Below are 19,200 nucleotides of genomic sequence, written 5' to 3' on the forward strand. Positions count from 1 at the left end.
ATCTCCTGATCTCCTGATCTGCCCACCTCGACCTCCCAATGTGCTGGGATTACAGGCATGAGCCACTGCACCTGGCCTTTTTTTTTTTTTTTTTTTTTTTTTTTTTTTTGAGACAGAGTTTTGCTCTTCTTGCCCAGGCTAGAGTGCAACGGCATGATCTTGGCTCACTGCAACCTTTGCCTCCCACATTCAAGCAATTCTCCTGCCTCAGCCTCCCAAGTAGCTGGGATTACAGGCATGTGCCACCACGCCCAGCTAATTTTGTATTTTTAGTAGAGACGGGGTTTCTCCATGTTGGTCAGGCTGGTCTCGAACTTCTGACCTCAGGTGATCCGTCTGCCTTGGCCTCCCAAAGTTCTGGGATTACAGGTGTGAGCCATCATGCCCGGCGGACCTCTCTCTTTTTGTGAATAGAAATATTTGTAGAGGTAATCCTATGCTTTTCCCACATCTCATCATTGTATGTTGGTGATGGAGGAGTAGGACAGGGAATATGAGTTCTCTTTTTAGTTCATAGGTCTTCAGATCAAGAAGAGCTACTCAAGGAGCTGTACATAGGAATTAGTCCAGAAGAACCTCACCTGGAGGCCTGTTTTAGATGACAAGATTCTGGACTTCAAGCTGATTTTGTAATGGGATGAGACTTTTGAGTCCCCTGGGAGGGTTGAACAGATTTGCATTTGTGAAGGACGTGAACCTTTGGGAGCCAGAGTGTAGACTAGTGTAGACTAGCATAGCCAGCCTTCAGGATGGACCTCAATGATCTTTACCTGTCAATATTTGTGCTTTTGTGTAATCTCCTCCTACAATGCATAGGGCAGACCTGTGTTACTAAGGGATATTGCAGAAATGATGGGGTGTGCTTTCTGAGACTGAGTGTTAAGAGCATTGTGACTTCCACCTTGCTCTCTCTTACATTGCCCATTCTAGGGGAAGCCAGCTGCCATGTTATGAGGACACTCAAACAGCTTATAGAGATGCCCATATGGGGAGGAACTGAGGCCTCCTGCCAACAGCCAATACCTACTTGCCAGGCACATAAGTGAGCCATCTTGGAAATGGATCCTTCAGCCCCAGTCAAGTCTTCAGATGACTGCACCTTCATGAGAAACACCAAGTCGGAATCATCCAGCTAAGTTGCTTCTGAATTACTGACACACAAAACCTGTGAGAAAATAAATGGTCACTGTTTTAAGCCCTAAGTTTTGGGGCAATTTGCTATGCAGCAATAGATAACTAAAACACTAATATTAGCATCATCCTTATTTTATACATGGAGAAAATTGGGCATAGAAAAGTAAAAACTTGCCAAGTTCATTCACCTGATAAATGGCAGTACTGGCCAGTTCTGCTTCTCTAATATGTTAGCTTTTATGCAACCACGCCATGCTAATTCATTCAGCACCAGCAGAAATCTCTAATCTGTCAATTAAATTTATTTGTATTTGTATTTTTTGTAGAAACAGGGTCTTGCTATATTGCCTAAGCTGGTCTCAAACTCCTGTCTTCAGGCAGTCCTCTGACCTTGGCCTCCCAAAGTGCTGGGATTACAGGCATGAGCCACTGTGCCTGGCCCCTAGTTTTTATTATTTTATTTTATTTTATTTTATTAATTTTTGAGATGGAGTTTCACTCTTGTTGTCCAGGCTGGAGTGCAATGGCGCGATCTCAGCTCACTGCAACCTCCGCCTCCCAGGTTCAAGCAATTCTCCTGCCTCAGCCTCCCAAGTAGCTGGGATTACAGGCACACGCCACCACACCTGGCTCATTTTTGTATTTTTAGTAGAAACGGGGTTTCACCATGTTGACCAGGCTGGTCTTGAGCTCTGGACCTTAAGTGATCCACCTGCCTCAGCCTCCTAAAGCACTGGGATTACAGGTGTGAGCCACCGTGCCAGGCTCCTAGTTTTTATTTTTAAAGAAGGGGTCTTGCTATGTTGCCCTGGCTGGACTCAAACTTCTGGGCTCAAGAAATTCTCCCACCTTAGCCTCCCAAGTTTCTGGGCTTAATTCCTCTTTACATAAACAATAATTAAGCTACCTGTCCTTTCTGTAAGTTGGTGTTTTTAACCTAAGTTGTAGGATTTTGCAATTTTTTTTTTTTTTTTGAGGCAGAGTCTCGCTCTGTTGCCCAGGCTGGAGTGCAGTGGCGCCATTTCGGCTCACTGCAAGCTCTGCCTCCTGGGTTCATGCCATTCTCCTGCCTCAGCCTCCTGAGTAGCTGGGACTATAGGCACCCACCACCACGCCCAGCTAATTTTTGTATTTTTAGTAGAGACGGGGTTTCACCTTGTTAGCCAGGATGGTCTCGATCTCCTGACCTCATGATCTGCCCACCTCGGCCTCCCAAAGTGCTGGGATTACAAGTGTGAGCCATCGCGCCCAGCCTGAATTTTGCATTTTTATCTCCTCTGTCATCGTAGATCTCTCAGATCCATCATCCTAGGTTGTCAAAATCTTTAGATTCCTTATTTTGTCTTCTAGCTCCCAATTCCAATTCATGTCATCTTAAAATCTAATTAACTCTTATTCTACATCTTCATATAATTTTGTTTTTTTTTTAAAACAAGGTCTTACTCTGTCACCCAGTCTGGAGAGCAGTGGCTAATTTTTGTGTTTTGTAGAGATTGGGTTTCACCATTTTGTATAGGCTGGTCTCAAATTCCTGAGCTCGAGCAATCTGCCCACCTCAGCCTCCCAAAGTGTTGGGATTACAGGCGTACGCCACTGTGCCCGGCCTTAATTAATTTTTGTATATGTTGACTGGGACTCTGCAGATTGACATCAGTTTTGATGTGTGCATTATGAATACCTATTTCAACTTGAGGGTACTAATCGTATTATCATTCAGCCCATATTTTCCTATTGGCTTAAATCTAGATAGTCTATGTTTATGGTACTAAGTAATACTCCCAAAAAAGAAATTGATTTGTACTTTTATTTATTTTTTACTTTTTATTTATTTATTTTTTTGAGATGGAGTCTTGCTCTGTTGCCCAGGTTGGAGTGCAATGGCGTGATCTTGGCTCACTGCAACCTCCGCCTCCCAGGTTCAAGCAGTTCTCCTGCCTCAGCCTCCCGAGTAGCTGGGACTACAGGTGCCTGCCACCACACCCAGCTGATTTTTGGTTTTGTTTGTGTGTTAGTTTGTTTATTTTGAAACAAAGTCTCACTCTGTCGCCAGGCTGGAGTGCAGAGGCGTGATCTCAGCTCACTGCAACCTCCGCCTCCCAGGTTCAAGCGATTCTCATGCCTCAGCCTCCCAAGTAGCTAGGATTACAGGCACCCGCCACCACACCCAGCTAATTTTTGTATTTTTAGTAGAGACGGGATTTCACCATGTTGGCCAGGCTGGTCTCAAACTCCTGACCTCAGGTGATCCACCCACCTCAGCCTCCCAAAGTGCTGGGATTACAGCCGTGAGCCACCACGCCCAGCCTGTATTTTATTTATTTATTTTTTTGAGACGGAGTTTCACTCTTGTCACCCAGGCTGGGGTGCAATGGCATGATCTCAGCTCACCGCAAACTCTGCCTCCTGGGTTTAAGCGATTCTCCTGCCTCAGCCTCCCGAGTAGCTGGAATTACAGGTGCCCGCCACCATGCCTGGCTAATTTTTTTGTATTTTTAGTAGAGACAGGGTTTCACCATGCTGGCCAAGCAGGTCGTGAACTCCTGACCTCAAGTGATCTGCCCACCTTGGCCTCCCAAATTGCTGGGATTACAGGCATGATCCACCGCACCTGGCCAGCTAATTTTTATATTTTTAGTAGAGACGGGGGATTCACCATGTCGGCCAGGCTGGTCTTGAACTCCTGACCTCATGATCTGCCTGCCTTGGCCTCCCAAAGTGCTGGGATTACAGGCGTGAGCCACCGCGCCCAGTCGATTTTTATTTTTAATTAATTAACTTTTTTCTTTTTGAGATGGGGAATGCACCCAGGCTAGAGTAAGGTGGTGGGATCACAGCTCTCTGTAACCTTGACCTCCTTGGTTCAAGTGATCCTCCCACCTCAGCTTCCCAAGTAGCTGAGATCACAGGCATGTGCCACCATGCCTGGATAATTTATTTTTATTTTTTGTAAAGATGGGGTCTCCTTATGTTGTCCAGGCTGGTCTCAAACTCCCGGGCTCGAGCAATCCTCCCACCTCAGCCTCCCATAGTGTTGGGATTACCGGCATGAGCCACCACCCCCAGCCAAGAATGATTTTAGAATGATGTGTCTAGTTGGTGAACTATGCCAGGTACTAGTGATGATTACCTCCATGGGTCAGAATCTGGTCAGGTAAACAATCCATAACAGTTAATTCAGTAGAAGAAATTTAACAAAGAACGAGAAAAATATGATGAAACTGCTAAAAGTCCAAAAGGAGATGGTGAGGTAGCCCAGAGATAAGCAACAGCAGGAAGCTGGAGGAACAAAGGGAGGAGGTGGTGTCACCAGCACCTAAGAAGCCAGGCTACCCAGTGGGAACTAGAACCATGGAAGATGCACGGCTGCTGCTAAAGACAAAGCTGAGGCAGAGGGGACGGGGCCCGCCCTGGGTCCTCCTTCCCTGCCTCCCCTCCGGTCTCCCACTAGTGCCTCCTGCTGGCTGAATCTAGCCCAAAGTCACTTGGCCAGAGAGCCTGGGAAGTGCAGTTTGCAGGAAGAGGCAGCAGGATTAATCTGAACACAGACAAGTAAATGACTGGCATCCATTCTAGAAATTAGCCAGGCGTTAGATTCCTTGCTCTGAAGATTCTAGAATCTACCATGTTTAACAGCAAGGCTTCTGATTCAGACAGCTTATGTCTTGGCTCTTGCAGATGCTAGTAGTTTGATCTTGAGCAAAGTGTCAAACTGTCTATTTCCTCAATTAAAAAATGAGGACAAAAAATAACACCTACTTCCTAATGTGGTCAGGATTAAATGAGATAATGTATGTGAAGTGCTTAGAACCGTGCCTAACATATGGTGAGTCCTCTATAAAAGTTAGATATTATCATCTTAAAAACTAAACATCAGCCAGGCACGGTGGCTCACGCCTATAATCCCAGCCCTTTGGGAGGCCAAGGCAGGAGGATGGCTTGAGGCCAGCAGTTTGAGACCAGCCCGGGCAATATATCAAGACCCCATCTCTACAAATAAATAAATAAAAATTTAAAAATAAACATCTGTCCATTTCCCACTACTTTCACTATTTTTCATGGTTCCTCAAAGATTTCCAAGAATATTTCCACAGTCCCATTCCCAAAGGTACTTGATCATTTAGGATATGATTTTTATGGACCTGAACACTGAAACTCACTAAGCTAATTAAAGCTTAAACTCATTATAAAGACCTAGGTCGTCTTGAATTTTTCCCTCATCTTTTTTTTTTTTTTTTTTTCTTTTTGGCTTGCATTCAATCTTGAATATTAACTCCCAGTGTCTGCCACAGTGTCTTGCACTTGGAAGGCACTTAAATATTTACAGAATGAAAGTGTGTTCTGCCTGGGTGCCATTTATTCCTGATGATGATTATGCCCAACAGCACAGGTCTTGACTATTTTCTGCAAATTTCAGTTGATTCAGCATTCCAGACCATGGGTTCTCTTCCCCCTTTCTTCACCCCCATAACTCTTCCCATCTCACTACCACCTTTCCTGCTTCCTTTCCAAACTCCTACTCCCTGAGATGCCCATTCCCATGGGTACTCCCCATGGCTGTCTGGCATTGTTAATTTATGTATCTGATCTCTCTTTCCAACTAGACTGTAAGCTCCTTGAAGCTAAAGTGAAGTCTTAAGAATTCCAGGCATCCAAAAAGAATATAGCCAGTGCTCAGCTGAAACTTCCGTGACCACTTTTAGGACATAAACATTTTCAATTTCCCCAACCTCTTTGCCCTGCTTCCTTTTGCATCTGCCTCTCACCTTCAGGGTTCTTTTTCTTTTCTTTTCTTTTCTTTTTTTTTAATGGGGTCTCACTCTATTGCCCAGGCTGGGGTGCAGTGGTGCAGTCTTGGCTCACTGCAGCCTCAACCTCATGGGTTCAAGCAATCCTCCCACCTCAGCCTCCCAAGTAGCTGAGACTACAGATGCACACCACCACATCCAGCTAATTTTTGTATTTTTTGTAGAGACGGGGTCCTACTATGTTTTCCAGGCTTGTCTCAAAACTCCTGGGCTTGTCATTTATAGTTATCCCAATCCCAATCTGCATGAGATTCGAGAGATTAGCTTCAGGATCCCTGAAGATATCAAAAATCCCTGGCTTCCACCTTCACAGTTCTATTCAATCTTCTCATTAATCTTGGGAGCAAAGAGAGAGTTAGGGCGTGGGACCAAGGTCCAAGTGGAAGAAGAGCCTTTTTATGGCCAACTCTATGGTATCAGGCCCAACTAAGGCCCTACAACAATAAATGTCATTAATAGAAAACCCTTCTGAGTCTGGGTGCGGTGGCTCACACCTGTAACCCCAGCAATTTGGGAAGCCAATGTGGGTGGACGACCAGAGGTCAGGAGTTCGAGACCAGCCTGGCCAACATGGTGAAACTCCGTCTCTACCAAAAAATACAAATATTAGCCGGACATGGTGGCACGTACCTGTAATCCTAGTTACTTGGGAGGCTGAGGTGGGAGAATCGCTTTAACCCAGGAGGTGGAGGTTGCAGTGAGCCAAGATCGTGCCACTGGACCCCAGCCTGGGCGACAGAGTGAGACCCTGTCTCAAAAAAAAGCAAAAAACAATCAAACAAACAAAAAAGAAAACTTCTGGCTGGCTTGTTACAGTGGTGTTCACAACTAGTTGATCACAATCAGTTACAGATTTCTTTGTTCCTTTTCCACTCCCACTGCTTATTTGATTAGCCTTTAAAAATAATAGGGCCGGGGCCGGGCGCGGTGGCTCACGCTTGTAATCCCAGCACTTTGGGAGGCCGAGGCGGGTGGATCACGAGGTCAGGAGATCGAGACCATCCTGGCTAACACGGTGAAACCCCGTCTCTACTAAAAATACAAAAAAATTAGCCGGGCGTGATGGCGGGCGCCTGTAGTCCCAGCTACTCAGGAGGCTGAGGCAGGAGAATGGCGTGAACCCGGGAGGCGGAGCTTGCAGTGAGCCGAGATTGCACCACTGCACTCCCGCCTAGGTGACGGAGCGAGACTCCGCTCAAAAAAATAATAATAATAATAATAGGGCCGGCCAGGCGCAGTGCCTCACACCTATAATCCCAGCAATTTGGGAGGCTGAGGCAGGTAGATCACCTAAAGTCGGGAGTTCGAGACCAGCCTGACCAACATGGAGAAACCCTGTCTCTACTAAAAATACAAAAATTAGCCAGGAGGGCGTGGTGGCACATGGCTGTAATCCCAACTACTTGGGAGGCTGAGGCAGGAGAATTGCTTGAACCTGGAAGGCGGAGGTTTTGGTGAGCTGAGGTCGTGCACTGCACTCCAGTCTGGGCAACAAGAGCAAAACTCCATCTCAAATCAAATCAAATAAAAATAATAGGGCTGAATGCAGTGGTTCATGCCTGTAATCTCAGCACTTTGGGAGGTCAAGGCAGGTGGATCACTCGAGGTAAGGAGTTCAAGACCAGCCTGGTCAACATGGCAAAAACTGTGTCTCTACTAAAAATACAAAAATTATCCAGGCATGGTGGCAGGCGCCTGTAATCCCAGCTACTTGGGAGGCTGAGAATCACTTGAGCCAGGAAGGTGGAGGTTACAGTGAGCTAACATTGTGCCACTGCACTCTAGCCTGGGCAGTGAAGTGAGACTGTCTCAAAAAAAAAAAAAAAAATTAAATATAAACAAATAAATAAATAGGCTGAGTGGAGTGTCTCATGCCTATAATTCTAGCACTTTGGGAGACCGAAGCAGGAGGATCACTTGGCCCAGGTGTTGAAGACCAGCCTGGGTAACATGGTAAACCCCATCTCCACAAAAGATACAAAAATTAGGCCAGGCACAGTGGCTCATGCCTGTAATCCCAGCACTTTGGGAAGCCGAGGCGGACGGATCACAAGGTCAGGAGATTGAGACCATCCTGGCTAACACAGTGAAACCCCGTCTCTACTAAAAATACAAAAAATTAGCTGCCATGGTGGCATGTGCCTTAGTCTCAGATACTTGGGAGGCTGAGGCAGGAGAATCGCTTGAACCCAGGAGGCTGAGGTTGCAGTGAGCCAAGATCGCGCCACTGCACTCCAGCCTGGGCGACAGAGCAAGACTCCGTCTCAAAAAAAAAAGATATGAAAATTAGCCCGGCATGGTGACACACGCCTGTAGTACTCAGGAGGCTGAGGTGGGAAGATCACCTGAGCCCAGGAGGTCGAGGTTGCAATAAGCCAAAATTGTGCAACTACACAATTTTGTAGAGTGAGACCCTGTCTCAAAAAATAAATTAATTAAAATTAAAAATTAAAATTGCCGGGCGCAGTGGCTCACGCCTATAATCCCAGCACTTTGGGTGGCCAAGGCGGGTAGATCACCTGAGGTCAGGAGTTCGTGACCAGCCTGACCAACATGGTGAAACCCCGTCTCTACTAAAAATACAAAAATTAGCCCGGCGTGGTGGCACATGCCTGTAATCCCAGCTACTCAGGAGGCTGAGGCATAAGAATCGCTTGAACCCGGGAGGTGAAGGTTGCAGTGAGCCGAGATTGCGTCACTAAACTCCAGCCTGGGCAACAAAAGTGAAACTCTGTCTCAGAAAAAAAAAAAAAAAAAAAAAAACTATTTTATATCATTTGTAGAGGGGAGAAAGTGGTTAAGATCAGAATGTGCACTCTGTCCAGAGCCAGATTCCCTGGGTTCAAACCCTAGCTTCATGGCCGGGCGCAGTGGCTCACACTTGTTAATCCCAGCACTTTGGGAGGCCAAGGCGGGCGGATCACCTGAGGTCAGGAGTTCGTGACCAGCCTGACCAACATGGTGAAACCCGGTCTCTACTAAAAATACAAAAATTAGCTAGGCGTTGCGGCGCGCACCTGTAATCCCAGCTACTTGGGGGCGAGGGGGCGGGGGAGCTGAGGTGGGAGAATCGCTTGAACCCGGGAGGCAGAAGTTGCAGTGAGCCGAGATCGCACCACTGCACTGCAGCCTGAGCAAGACTCTGTCTCAAATATACATATAGGAATAGTCAATATACTTTATTGTTTAGGGAATAATGACAGGGAAATAAATTAGGTACATATTCAAAACAGATGCGGCTGGGCGTGGTGGCTCACGCCTGTAATCCCAGCACTTTGGGGGGCCGAGGCGGGTGGATCACCTGAGGTCGGGTGTTCGAGACCAGCCTGGCCAACATGATGAAACTCGTCTCTACTCAAAATACAAAAATTAGCCGGGCATGGTGGCAGCGGGCGCCTGTAATCCCAGCTACTCGGGAGGCTGAGGCAGGAGAACTGCTTGAACCCGGGAGGCAGGAGGTGGAGGTTGCAGTGAGAGATCACGCCACTGCACTCCAGCCTAGGCGACAGAGCAAGACTTCGTCTCAAAAAACAAACAAACAAACAAACAAAAACAGATGCAATTCCACTCAATTCCCCCAACCCCACCCCTGACAATATTTTCCATCTACGATCAGTTAAATCTGCGAATGCAGAACCCAAGATATGGAGGGCCCACTGTACTAGATCTTGGGCAAAATACTTAACTTTTCTGTGCCTGCATTTCTCGGAATACCTTGGAAATTGGAAGTAATAATAGTATGTACCTCACAGGGTTGTTTAGAGGATTAAACCCGCAAATATTTGTAAAGTGTTAATGTATTTAGTATATACTAAAATAGTTCCTAAGTATTTAGTAAAGTGCTTACTTAGATCTGTGCCTGAAAAGTGGAAAAATCTAAAATTGTTTGCTATTTGTTGTGTTTATTTTTTCACTGAAAATTCTGAGCTTCAATATTGTTTATTAATGTTATCTATCAGTGCCACAGGAAATCGGTAACCTCCAGCTCACACAAATTAGAAACACCTTCTGTGACTGATAATAATAGTTGCTACCAGATATGGAGCACTTCCTGTATGTCAGGGAACTTGCTCTCCTTAAATGTTAGCAACAACCTTAAGAGGAAGTTGCACTATCATAAGCCTCATTTTATACCGGAGAAGAACGGAGAGGTTAAGTAATTTCCTGGAGGTCACAGCCAGCAAATGGAGAAGGCGTACTTATTCATTTATTTACCATTTATTGAGTTCTTCCTGTGTCTCAGCAGGAGAGAAGCCCTGTAGGTGCAAAGGTAAACAGTCTAGGCCCCAGCCTACGAGAAGTTTCAGTTTGCAGAGAAGGGGCGGGGCGGGGGCGGGAATGACGAACAAATAGTTACCGTACCGTGTGGTAATAGCTGTAATAAAGTCTCACTCCGCAAAGTGCTGCCGGATCTCAGACCCTGGGACAAGAAAAGTACTGAGAGCTTAGGGCCCAAAGGAAAGACATCACAGTTATGGAATAAGCAGACGTCCTTTGACAAACGTGTGACAAACATATGACAAACATGTCCTGTAACGACAAACATGTCCTGTAACGACAAACGTGTTACACCCCAAGGATTAAACAAAGCAGGGTTAAATGTGGAAGCTGAAGCTGCAAGTCAAGGGCCCGTCTGACAAGTCCGGCAGGGCCGGGAAAGGGGTTAAGGCGAGCAAGTGGGTGTGGCCCGTGCGTTGATTGGCAGGGGTGGGACCGGGCTCGTCACCCGCCCCGGCTACTCCAACCCCTGGGCGGGCGGGGGTACCGCCTGGGCAAGGGCCGGGGCGCCGGGCCGAGCCACCTCTTCCCCTCCCCCGCTTCCCTGTCGCGCTCCGCTGGCTGGACGCGCTGGAGGAGTGGAGCAGCACCCGGCCGGCCCTGGGGGCTGACAGTCGGCAAAGTTTGGCCCGAAGAGGAAGTGGTCTCAAACCCCGGCAGGTGGCGACCAGGCCAGACCAGGGGCGCTCGCGGCCTGCGGGCGGGCTGTAGGCGAGGGCGCGCCCCAGTGCCGAGACCCGGGGCTTCGGGAGCCGGCCCCGGGAGAGAGAGTGCGGCGGCGGCCGGAGAAAACAACTCCAAAGTTGGCGAAAGGCACCGCCCCTACTCCCGGGCTGCCGCCGCCTCCCCGCCCCCAGCCCTGGCATCCAGAGCACGGGTCGAGCCCGGGCCATGGAGCCCCCCTGGGGAGGCGGCACCAGGGAGCCTGGGCGCCCGGGGCTCCGCCGCGACCCCATCGGGTAGACCACAGAAGCTCCGGGACCCTTCCGGCACCTCTGGACAGCCCAGGATGCTGTTGGCCACCCTCCTCCTCCTCCTCCTCCTCCTTGGTAAGAACCGAAACGATACCAACCCCCAGCCTTCTGTCACCGGGCCAGCAGCTCTAACTCCCTCCAGTGCGGCCCCGCACTCTATCCTGCCTGCCCATTCCCCCCAGCCCCTGCCGCCACCCCCAGCACTGCCGGCCCCAACCCCCAGGAAGTCTTCAGCTGCTCCGCTGGGCCCTGGTCCTCTCTCCGGCTTCCCCTAGATCACCCCACCAACCCCACAAGGCCCTGCTGCCGGACCTTCCTTCCATGGAAGTCCCACGCCGCAGCCCTCTCCCGCCCCCCACTCCCTCTTCCGATTAACTGCCCGGAAGTCCCGGATGGCTCCCTTGAGTTGCTCAGGTGAAGAAGAAAACTCCTAAGGAGTGTCTCACGCTCCTGCCCTTTCTCGTTCCTCCTCTAGGAGGCGCTCTGGCCCATCCAGACCGGATTATTTTTCCAAATCATGGTGAGTTGAGGGAACCTCTGGGGCTCCGTGGGCTTGGGAATGAGGGAGCACTCGAGAAGGACTCTCTGTTCCCTGAATTCCATGGGACCTACCAAAGTTTTAGAGGGGAGATAATTTAGCCTTTATTTATAGATAAGGAAGCTGAGGCTCGGTGTGGACCTTCATCTGGTAGTTGCTATGTACTATTTTATTTTTTCTGGGAATATCTATGCTTGATCGTCCTAACCAGGATGTAGTCTCCCTGAGGGTAGAGGCAGTATTTCCTGCTCCTCCTGGTTCAGTGGCTGGCACAAAGCAGACGTCAGAATTGTTCGTGATATTAGTATTTACTGGTGAAGCTATGAAGAATGTGGAGAGAAAGAGCGAAGCTAGAAGGCTGTAACTCTAGGCTGTGTGTGGGCAGGGGCAGATACTCTGCTCCTCCTTGCAGAGCCCAGACTTTTGGAAACCTCAAGCCTCCAAGCGGAAGGGGAAGGGTGGGATGCAAAGGGGCTGTCTACTACCCGTGTCCTACCTTCCTCTCTCCAGCTTGTGAGGACCCCCCAGCAGTGCTCTTAGAAGTGCAGGGCACCTTACAGAGGCCTCTGGTCCGGGACAGCCGCACCTCCCCTGCCAACTGCACCTGGCTTATCCTGGGCAGCAAGGAACAGACTGTCACCATCAGGTGAGAAGCAGAACAAGAGCAAGAACCCATTCTTCTCCCCTGCCCCTTCCCCTCCATTGGAAGTCTTCAGGGATCACTTCTTTTTTTTTTTTTTTTGAGACGGAGTTTCACTCTTGTCACCCGGGCTGGAGTGCAATGGCGCGATCTCAGCTCACTGCAACTTCCACCTCCCGGGTTCAAGCGATTCTCCTGTCTTGGCCTCCCGAGTAGCTGGGATTGCAGGTGCCCGCCACCATGCCCAGCTAACTTTTTTGTATTTTTAGTAGAGACAGGGTTTCACCACGTTGGCCAGGCTGGTCTTGAACTCCTCACCTCAAGTGATCCACCCGCCTGGGCCTCCCAAAGTGCTGGGATTAAAGGCATGAGCCACTGGGCCTGGCCCATTCAGGGATCACTTCTCTATGGAATTTCCATCCTTGTCAACAGGTAAAGAGTAGAATTTGATTTGGCCTAGTGTGCCCTAAAAGTCTGACTTTTTCTGGGTCAGACTCAGTGAATTGAGGTGGAGCTGGGCTGGAGTGGACATCTAGCTTGGGTCCTGCACATCTCCAAAGGACAGAGGCCCCTCTGCAAACGGTCCTCAGCTCAGATAGAACTGTTCTGAAGAGTCCTTCCATTCATTGCATGTCCTGCCTGAGATTCAGAACTACTCCTTAATCAGCTTAGAACATTCCTCAGCCTCTCTGGATCTTTTAAACATTCCAAGTCACCCCAGGCTCCCCTGACCTTGGTCATTGTTTGGGGATCATATTAAGTACCTGGCTATTTGCCTCACATAGTTCATTTTCCATGAATTTACCCAGAAAGGGGTAGGCAAAGAGAGAGGGCAATCTGTGGAGAGGCTGGTGGGGCAAAGGGATCAGAATGCCATGGAGAACCAACCCAGGTCTCACATCTGGCACAGTAGGGTGGGATAAGATGGTGAGTTCTGGTTAATTGAACTGTATGGTAATCACCAGTTACTGCTGGTACCATACTTGGGTGACAGTCCTACAACAACTGGAATGCAGTGCACCTCTTCTTAACTCAGTCCCAGAACACAAGTCAGTTTTTCCAAAGGGCTCTAGGATATATTTTATGGTCTCATGGCGATACCATGAGGTATTCCTACCATGTTAGGAAGATCCCCATTGACTACATTGACTTAAAAATAATTTGGCTGCCGGGCATGGTGGCTGGCTCACGCCAGTAATCCCAGCACTTTGGGAGACCAAGGCGGGTGGATCACCTGAGGCCAGGAGTTCGAGACCAGCCTGACCAACATGGTGAAACCCCATCTCTATTAAAAATACAAAATTAGCCAGGTGTGGTGGCGGGCACCTGTAATCCTAGCTACTTGGGAGGCTGAGGCAGGAGACTCACTTGAACCCAAGAGGTGGAGGTTTCAGTGATCCAAGATCACACCATTGCACTCCAGCCTGGGTGACAAGAGTGAAACTCTGTCTCTAAATAAATAAATAAATAGGCTAACTGAGTTTTCATTTGGCCATTTAGATCATGGATAAGCAGACGTTTATGCTTCCTGGGATACAAGGGGCCTGGTGGCACCAGGGGAGGAGAAAGCCAGCAGCAGTCAAGAGTATCTCATGTCCTGCTCTCCTCTACTCGCATAGGTTCCAGAAGCTACACCTGGCCTGTGGCTCAGAGTGCTTAACCCTACGCTCCCCTCTCCAGCCACTGATCTCCCTGTGTGAGGCACCTCCCAGCCCTCTGCAGCTGCCCGGGGGCAACGTCACCATCACTTACAGCTATGCTGGGGCCAGAGCACCCATGGGCCAGGGCTTCCTGCTCTCCTACAGCCAAGGTAGGCTGGACAGGGATGTCTGAGGAGCAGGCAGTGAAAGCCCCAGGCAGAAGGGGAGGATCCTGAGGGTTCTGGTGCTTCACAGCCCCTCTCCCTGGTGCCTCTGCAGATTGGCTGATGTGCCTGCAGGAAGAGTTTCAGTGCCTGAACCACCGCTGTGTATCTGCTGTCCAGCGCTGTGATGGGGTTGATGCCTGTGGCGATGGCTCTGATGAAGCAGGTTGCAGCTCAGACCCCTTCCCTGGCCTGACCCCAAGACCCGTCCCCTCCCTGCCTTGCAATCTCACCTTGGAGGACTTCTATGGGGTCTTCTCCTCTCCTGGATATACACACCTAGCCTCAGTCTCCCACCCCCAGTCCTGCCATTGGCTGCTGGACCCCCATGATGGCCGGCGGCTGGCCGTGCGCTTCACAGCCCTGGACTTGGGCTTTGGAGATGCAGTGCATGTGTATGACGGCCCTGGGCCCCCTGAGAGCTCCCGACTACTGCGTAGTCTCACCCACTTCAGCAATGGCAAGGCTGTCACTGTGGAGACACTGTCTGGCCAGGCTGTTGTGTCCTACCACACAGTTGCTTGGAGCAATGGTCGTGGCTTCAATGCCACCTACCATGTGCGGGGCTATTGCTTGCCTTGGGACAGACCCTGTGGCTTAGGCTCTGGCCTGGGAGCTGGCGAAGGCCTAGGTGAGCGCTGCTACAGTGAGGCACAGCGCTGTGACGGCTCATGGGACTGTGCTGACGGCACAGATGAGGAGGACTGCCCAGGCTGCCCACCTGGACACTTCCCCTGCGGGGCTGCTGGCACCTCTGGTGCCACAGCCTGCTACCTGCCTGCTGACCGCTGCAACTACCAGACTTTCTGTGCTGATGGAGCAGACGAGAGACGCTGTCGGCATTGCCAGCCTGGCAATTTCCGATGCCGGGACGAGAAGTGCGTGTATGAGACATGGGTGTGCGATGGGCAGCCAGACTGTGCGGACGGCAGTGATGAGTGGGACTGCTCCTATGTTCTGCCCCGCAAGGTCATTACAGCTGCAGTCATTGGCAGCCTAGTGTGCGGCCTGCTCCTGGTCATCGCCCTGGGCTGCACCTGCAAGCTCTATGCCATTCGCACCCAGGAGTACAGGTCAGTGGGAGTGGGGCTGGCAGTAGAAGAGTAGACCCTGAGGGTGAGGCTGGGCTGTGCAGCTACAGGAGACCACGAAAGTGCCCACCTTGGGGAGAGGCTCCCATGATCAGCTTGTCAGTTGTGTCCTGTAAGGGACAGGTCCAGATCCTGAAAGCAGTTTCAAGGGAGGAGGGACCTCAGATGACCTTTGGGAAAGCCATGGCACAGCTCCAGCTGGCCTGGCCCGGGTGTGGAAGTGGGAGGACTGTCCAGGCTGAGGTGGTCTACTCTGGCCGAGAACTACCAGTGACTGAGCAGTCCTCATTCCTTCTAGCATCTTTGCCCCCCTCTCCCGGATGGAGGCTGAGATTGTGCAGCAGCAGGCACCCCCTTCCTACGGGCAGCTCATTGCCCAGGGTGCCATCCCACCTGTAGAAGACTTTCCTACAGAGAATCCTAATGATGTAAGTCACTCCCCACAACCCTAGCACCTCCTGGTCCCAGTTCTGCTGTGGCCCCGCCCCTGTACCCTCCTTCATTCAGCCTTTGGCCCTCTGACTCTGCGGCCTCCTCATTTCCTTGCAGAACTCAGTGCTGGGCAACCTGCGTTCTCTGCTACAGATCTTACGCCAGGATATGACTCCAGGAGGTGGCCCAGGTGCCCGCCGTCGTCAGCGGGGCCGCTTGATGCGACGCCTGGTACGCCGTCTCCGCCGCTGGGGCTTGCTCCCTCGAACCAACACCCCGGCTCGGGCCTCTGAGGCCAGATCCCAGGTCACACCTTCTGCTGCTCCCCTTGAGGCCCTAGATGGTGGCACAGGTCCAGCCCATGAGGGCGGGGCAGTGGGTGGGCAAGATGGGGAGCAGGCACCCCCACTGCCCATCAAGGCTCCCCTCCCATCTGCTAGCACGTCTCCAGCCCCCACTACTGTCCCTGAAGCCCCAGGGCCACTGCCCTCTCTGCCCCTAGAGCCATCACTATTGTCTGGAGTGGTGCAGGCCCTGCGAGGCCGCCTGTTGCCCAGCCTGGGGCCCCCAGGACCAACCCGGAGCCCCCCTGGACCCCACACAGCAGTCCTGGCCCTGGAAGATGAGGATGATGTGCTACTGGTGCCACTGGCTGAGCCGGGGGTGTGGGTAGCTGAGGCAGAGGATGAGCCACTGCTTACCTGAGGGGACCTGGGGGCTCTACTGAGGCCTCTCCCCTGGGGGCTCTACTCATAGTGGCACAGCCTTTTAGAGGTGGGTCAGCCTCCCCTCCACCACTTCCTTCCCTGTCCCTGGATTTCAGGGACTTGGTGGGCCTCCTGTTGACCCTATGTAGCTGCTATAAAGTTAGGTGTCCCTCAGGCAGGGAGAGGGCTCACAGAGTCTCCTCCGTACATGGCCATGGCCAGACACCCCAGTCCCTTCACCACCACCTGCTCCCCACGCCACCACCATTTGGGTGGCTGTTTTTAAAAAGTAAAGTTCTTAGAGGATCATAGGTCTGGACACTCCATCCTTGCCAAACCTCTACCCAAAAGTGGCCTTAAGCACCGGAATGCCAATTAACTAGAGACCCTCCAGCCCCCAAGGGGAGGATTTGGGCAGAACCTGAGGTTTTGCCATCCACAATCCCTCCTACAGGGCCTGGCTCACAAAAAGAGTGCAACAAATGCTTCTATTCCATAGCTACGGCATTGGCTCAGTAAGTTGAGGTCAAAAATAAAGGAATCATACATCTCAAAATTTTGCAAATTAGCTGCGAGCCTGAGCCCCGCCTCTGCCCATCTCAGTCTATGCTCACCTCATCCCACTCCTCCCTGTGGAGCCCTTTGCTTGGCTCTCTACCTCCTGCCCTCTTCCTGTTCATCTCCCAACCACTGCACTCTTGATTTTTATACCACACAGAAGGTAAGAAAATTCTAGGAACCCTAAGGATCAATCCTCTCCATTTCCACTCAAATGCCTGGGGCCCAGCTCTGCAATGACTGACTCCAGGGCCTCTTTCCTCACTGCCAGCATAGAAGTCAGGGGAGCCAGCTGGGCCCTGCGGTCAGGAAGGTTCTCATTTATGGAGCATTCCCTGAGCCCAGATCATAGGAGCAGCTGTCCCTGGTGGGACACAGGAGTCATGACTCCTACCCTCCACCCTCCACACCCACCAGGCATTTAGCAGTCTGTCCTATGCAAGACAGATGAATTCTCAGCCAGGATACCTCAAGGCAGGCAAAGGTGAGTGGAGGGAAAATTCACAAACATTCAGGGTGTGTGGTGCTGGCATCACCATGGCCAAATCCAAGAGGTCTTCCTGGAAGAGGGCCCAAACTGGAACCAAAAGAATGCTGTCAGCAGTTGGAATAGAGCTGTGAATTCTAGACAGGGGGAGTGTCCACAGAACAAGCAAACGGAGGAGACAAGAGGCCAAGGGTTATAGGCAAGACCCTGGGCCTGAGAGCACAAGCAGCGGCCAGAGCTGCAGCGCTGGGGTGGGTGATGGAGGGAATGATTCGCAAGCAGTGTTGGAACCCAGCCCCTAGTGAGCAAAGTGACAGAAGCTGCCCCAGAGTTTGGAAGGAAGATCGAGGCAGAAGATGTAGAAGGAAGCTGTGGGGGTGGGAGTGATGCCTCAGGAACAAAACTGAGGAATTCCCTAACGGAGCCAGTCCCTGGGGAAAGAGGCTCCCCTCAGGCTCTCCTTGTCTAGCCCCACACCTGGCAGAGCCTGTCACCCAGCCTAGCTCCACGCCTGGCAGAGCCCATCACCCAGCCTAGCCCCACACCTGGTGGAGAGGCCCTGTTGATTACACCCTGTCAGCCTCCTCAAACCAGCACTAATTGCACAATTTTCCTCTCTTCTAGTGAGCAAGAGCCTGAGGAAGTAGCAGAGAGGGGTGTGGGCCCATGTGCAGTTCTGGGACCCTGGCACCTTGGCTCAGGGAAGACCCGAGCTCCTTTCACTGCAGACCCTCTCCAGCGACTGGGGAGAGGGCTCTAGAGAACCTGGTTCTTGCTTACTGTTCTCCCTTTGGGCCCTCCTTCCCAAACGCAAACAATCCAGGGTCCACTCAGCGTCAGGCCCAATGGAAATAGTGAAGCAGTGATTTTCCCTCCCCTGCCTCTCCATAGCCTGGTCTTTTGCCCTCTCCTTTGCTCTTCTCTTCCCCCATAGCCACCTCAAATACCTGCAGCCTGATATCTTCATCCCTTCATCCAGACCTTTTCTCTCCTAGTGGTATTGCAAACTGAAAGTGGACAAAGACTTAAGGTAAAACTGCTCCTCATGGTGGAATGCTTCCAAATGCTGGAAGGAGGACTTTAGAGCAGAGTTCACTAATGAGGCCTGTGCTTATAGATCAGTGGGCCTGAAAGAAGTTTCTCTAGGTTCTGGTTGTGTGCTGTACGAGGTGTAGGTAGTAATAATACTCTTGTCAGCCACAGTGAAGCCCCAAGCTAGCCGGGATAGGGGACTGACCTTGTACAGGCAGCATGGAGAAACTAAGACAGAGTGTCCTGCCCAAGTGATGGCACTGGGGAGCAGTCACTCAGGTTTATTTCCACCAGGGCCCAAGGAAAAAAGAAATGAGGCAACCTAAAATTCCATCGGGATAGATACCAATATCCAAGGTGCTTGGTCTTAGCGGTGTGGGACCCATGTTAAGGCTCTTGGTGGGAAGGTGGGAGGTGTTTTCAGCATGAGATAGGGTTCAGGCTGTGAATCAGAGTCTAGAGCCTAAGATAAAAGAAGATACCAGGGCTGGGCCACGGTGGCTTTCGCCTGTAATCCTAGCACTTTGGGAGGCCAAGGCAGGCAGATTGCCTGAGCTCGGAGTTCGAGACTAGCCTGAGCAACACGGTGAAACCCTGTCTCTACTAAAATACAAAAAAGTAGCCAGGTGTGGCGGCATGCACCTGTAGTCCCAGCTACTC

The 19,200-nt window shown here is 50.9% G+C and overlaps 1 protein-coding gene and 1 long non-coding RNA gene across 3 annotated transcripts in view; one reads left to right on the forward strand and one right to left on the reverse strand.

Annotated features, from left to right (window-relative positions):
• The window catches only part of LOC106635466 (uncharacterized), a 24,799-nt gene extending 13,218 nt beyond the window's left edge, over positions 1-11,581 (reverse strand). For both annotated transcript variants that reach the window (XR_008620814.2, XR_010109790.1), the window contains exons 1-4: positions 11,504-11,581; positions 10,302-10,359; positions 10,155-10,195; positions 1,028-9,437 (exon numbers count right to left, since the gene is read on the reverse strand). This is a non-coding gene — a long non-coding RNA (uncharacterized LOC106635466). The remainder of the gene's footprint in view (positions 1-1,027; positions 9,438-10,154; positions 10,196-10,301; positions 10,360-11,503) is intronic.
• On the forward strand, positions 10,264-17,019 carry LRP10 (LDL receptor related protein 10). Its single transcript, XM_003808122.5, has 7 exons — positions 10,264-11,266; positions 11,667-11,711; positions 12,240-12,375; positions 13,989-14,179; positions 14,289-15,306; positions 15,623-15,752; positions 15,874-17,019. Exons 1-7 carry the CDS (start codon positions 11,227-11,229, stop codon positions 16,459-16,461), a joined length of 2,148 nt encoding a protein of 715 aa, XP_003808170.1. The 5' UTR covers positions 10,264-11,226; the 3' UTR covers positions 16,462-17,019.
• The last annotated feature ends 2,181 nt before the right edge of the window (positions 17,020-19,200 follow it).

The sequence above is a fragment of the Pan paniscus genome, chromosome 15 (assembly GCF_029289425.2).
Source record: "Pan paniscus chromosome 15, NHGRI_mPanPan1-v2.0_pri, whole genome shotgun sequence".
In the NCBI taxonomy this organism is placed as follows: domain Eukaryota; kingdom Metazoa; phylum Chordata; class Mammalia; order Primates; family Hominidae; genus Pan; species Pan paniscus.

What these genes read in the sequence shown, in the direction of transcription:
- LRP10 (XM_003808122.5), top strand. Translation starts at nt 11,227, where the DNA reads ATGCTGTTGGCCACCCTCCTCCTCCTCCTCCTCCTCCTTG. An exon ending in GATTATTTTTCCAAATCATG is followed by an intron (nt 11,712 to 12,239) that starts GTGAGTTGAGGG and finishes TCCTCTCTCCAG; the next exon opens with CTTGTGAGGACCCCCCAGCA. An exon ending in CTACAGAGAATCCTAATGAT is followed by an intron (nt 15,753 to 15,873) that starts GTAAGTCACTCC and finishes ATTTCCTTGCAG; the next exon opens with AACTCAGTGCTGGGCAACCT.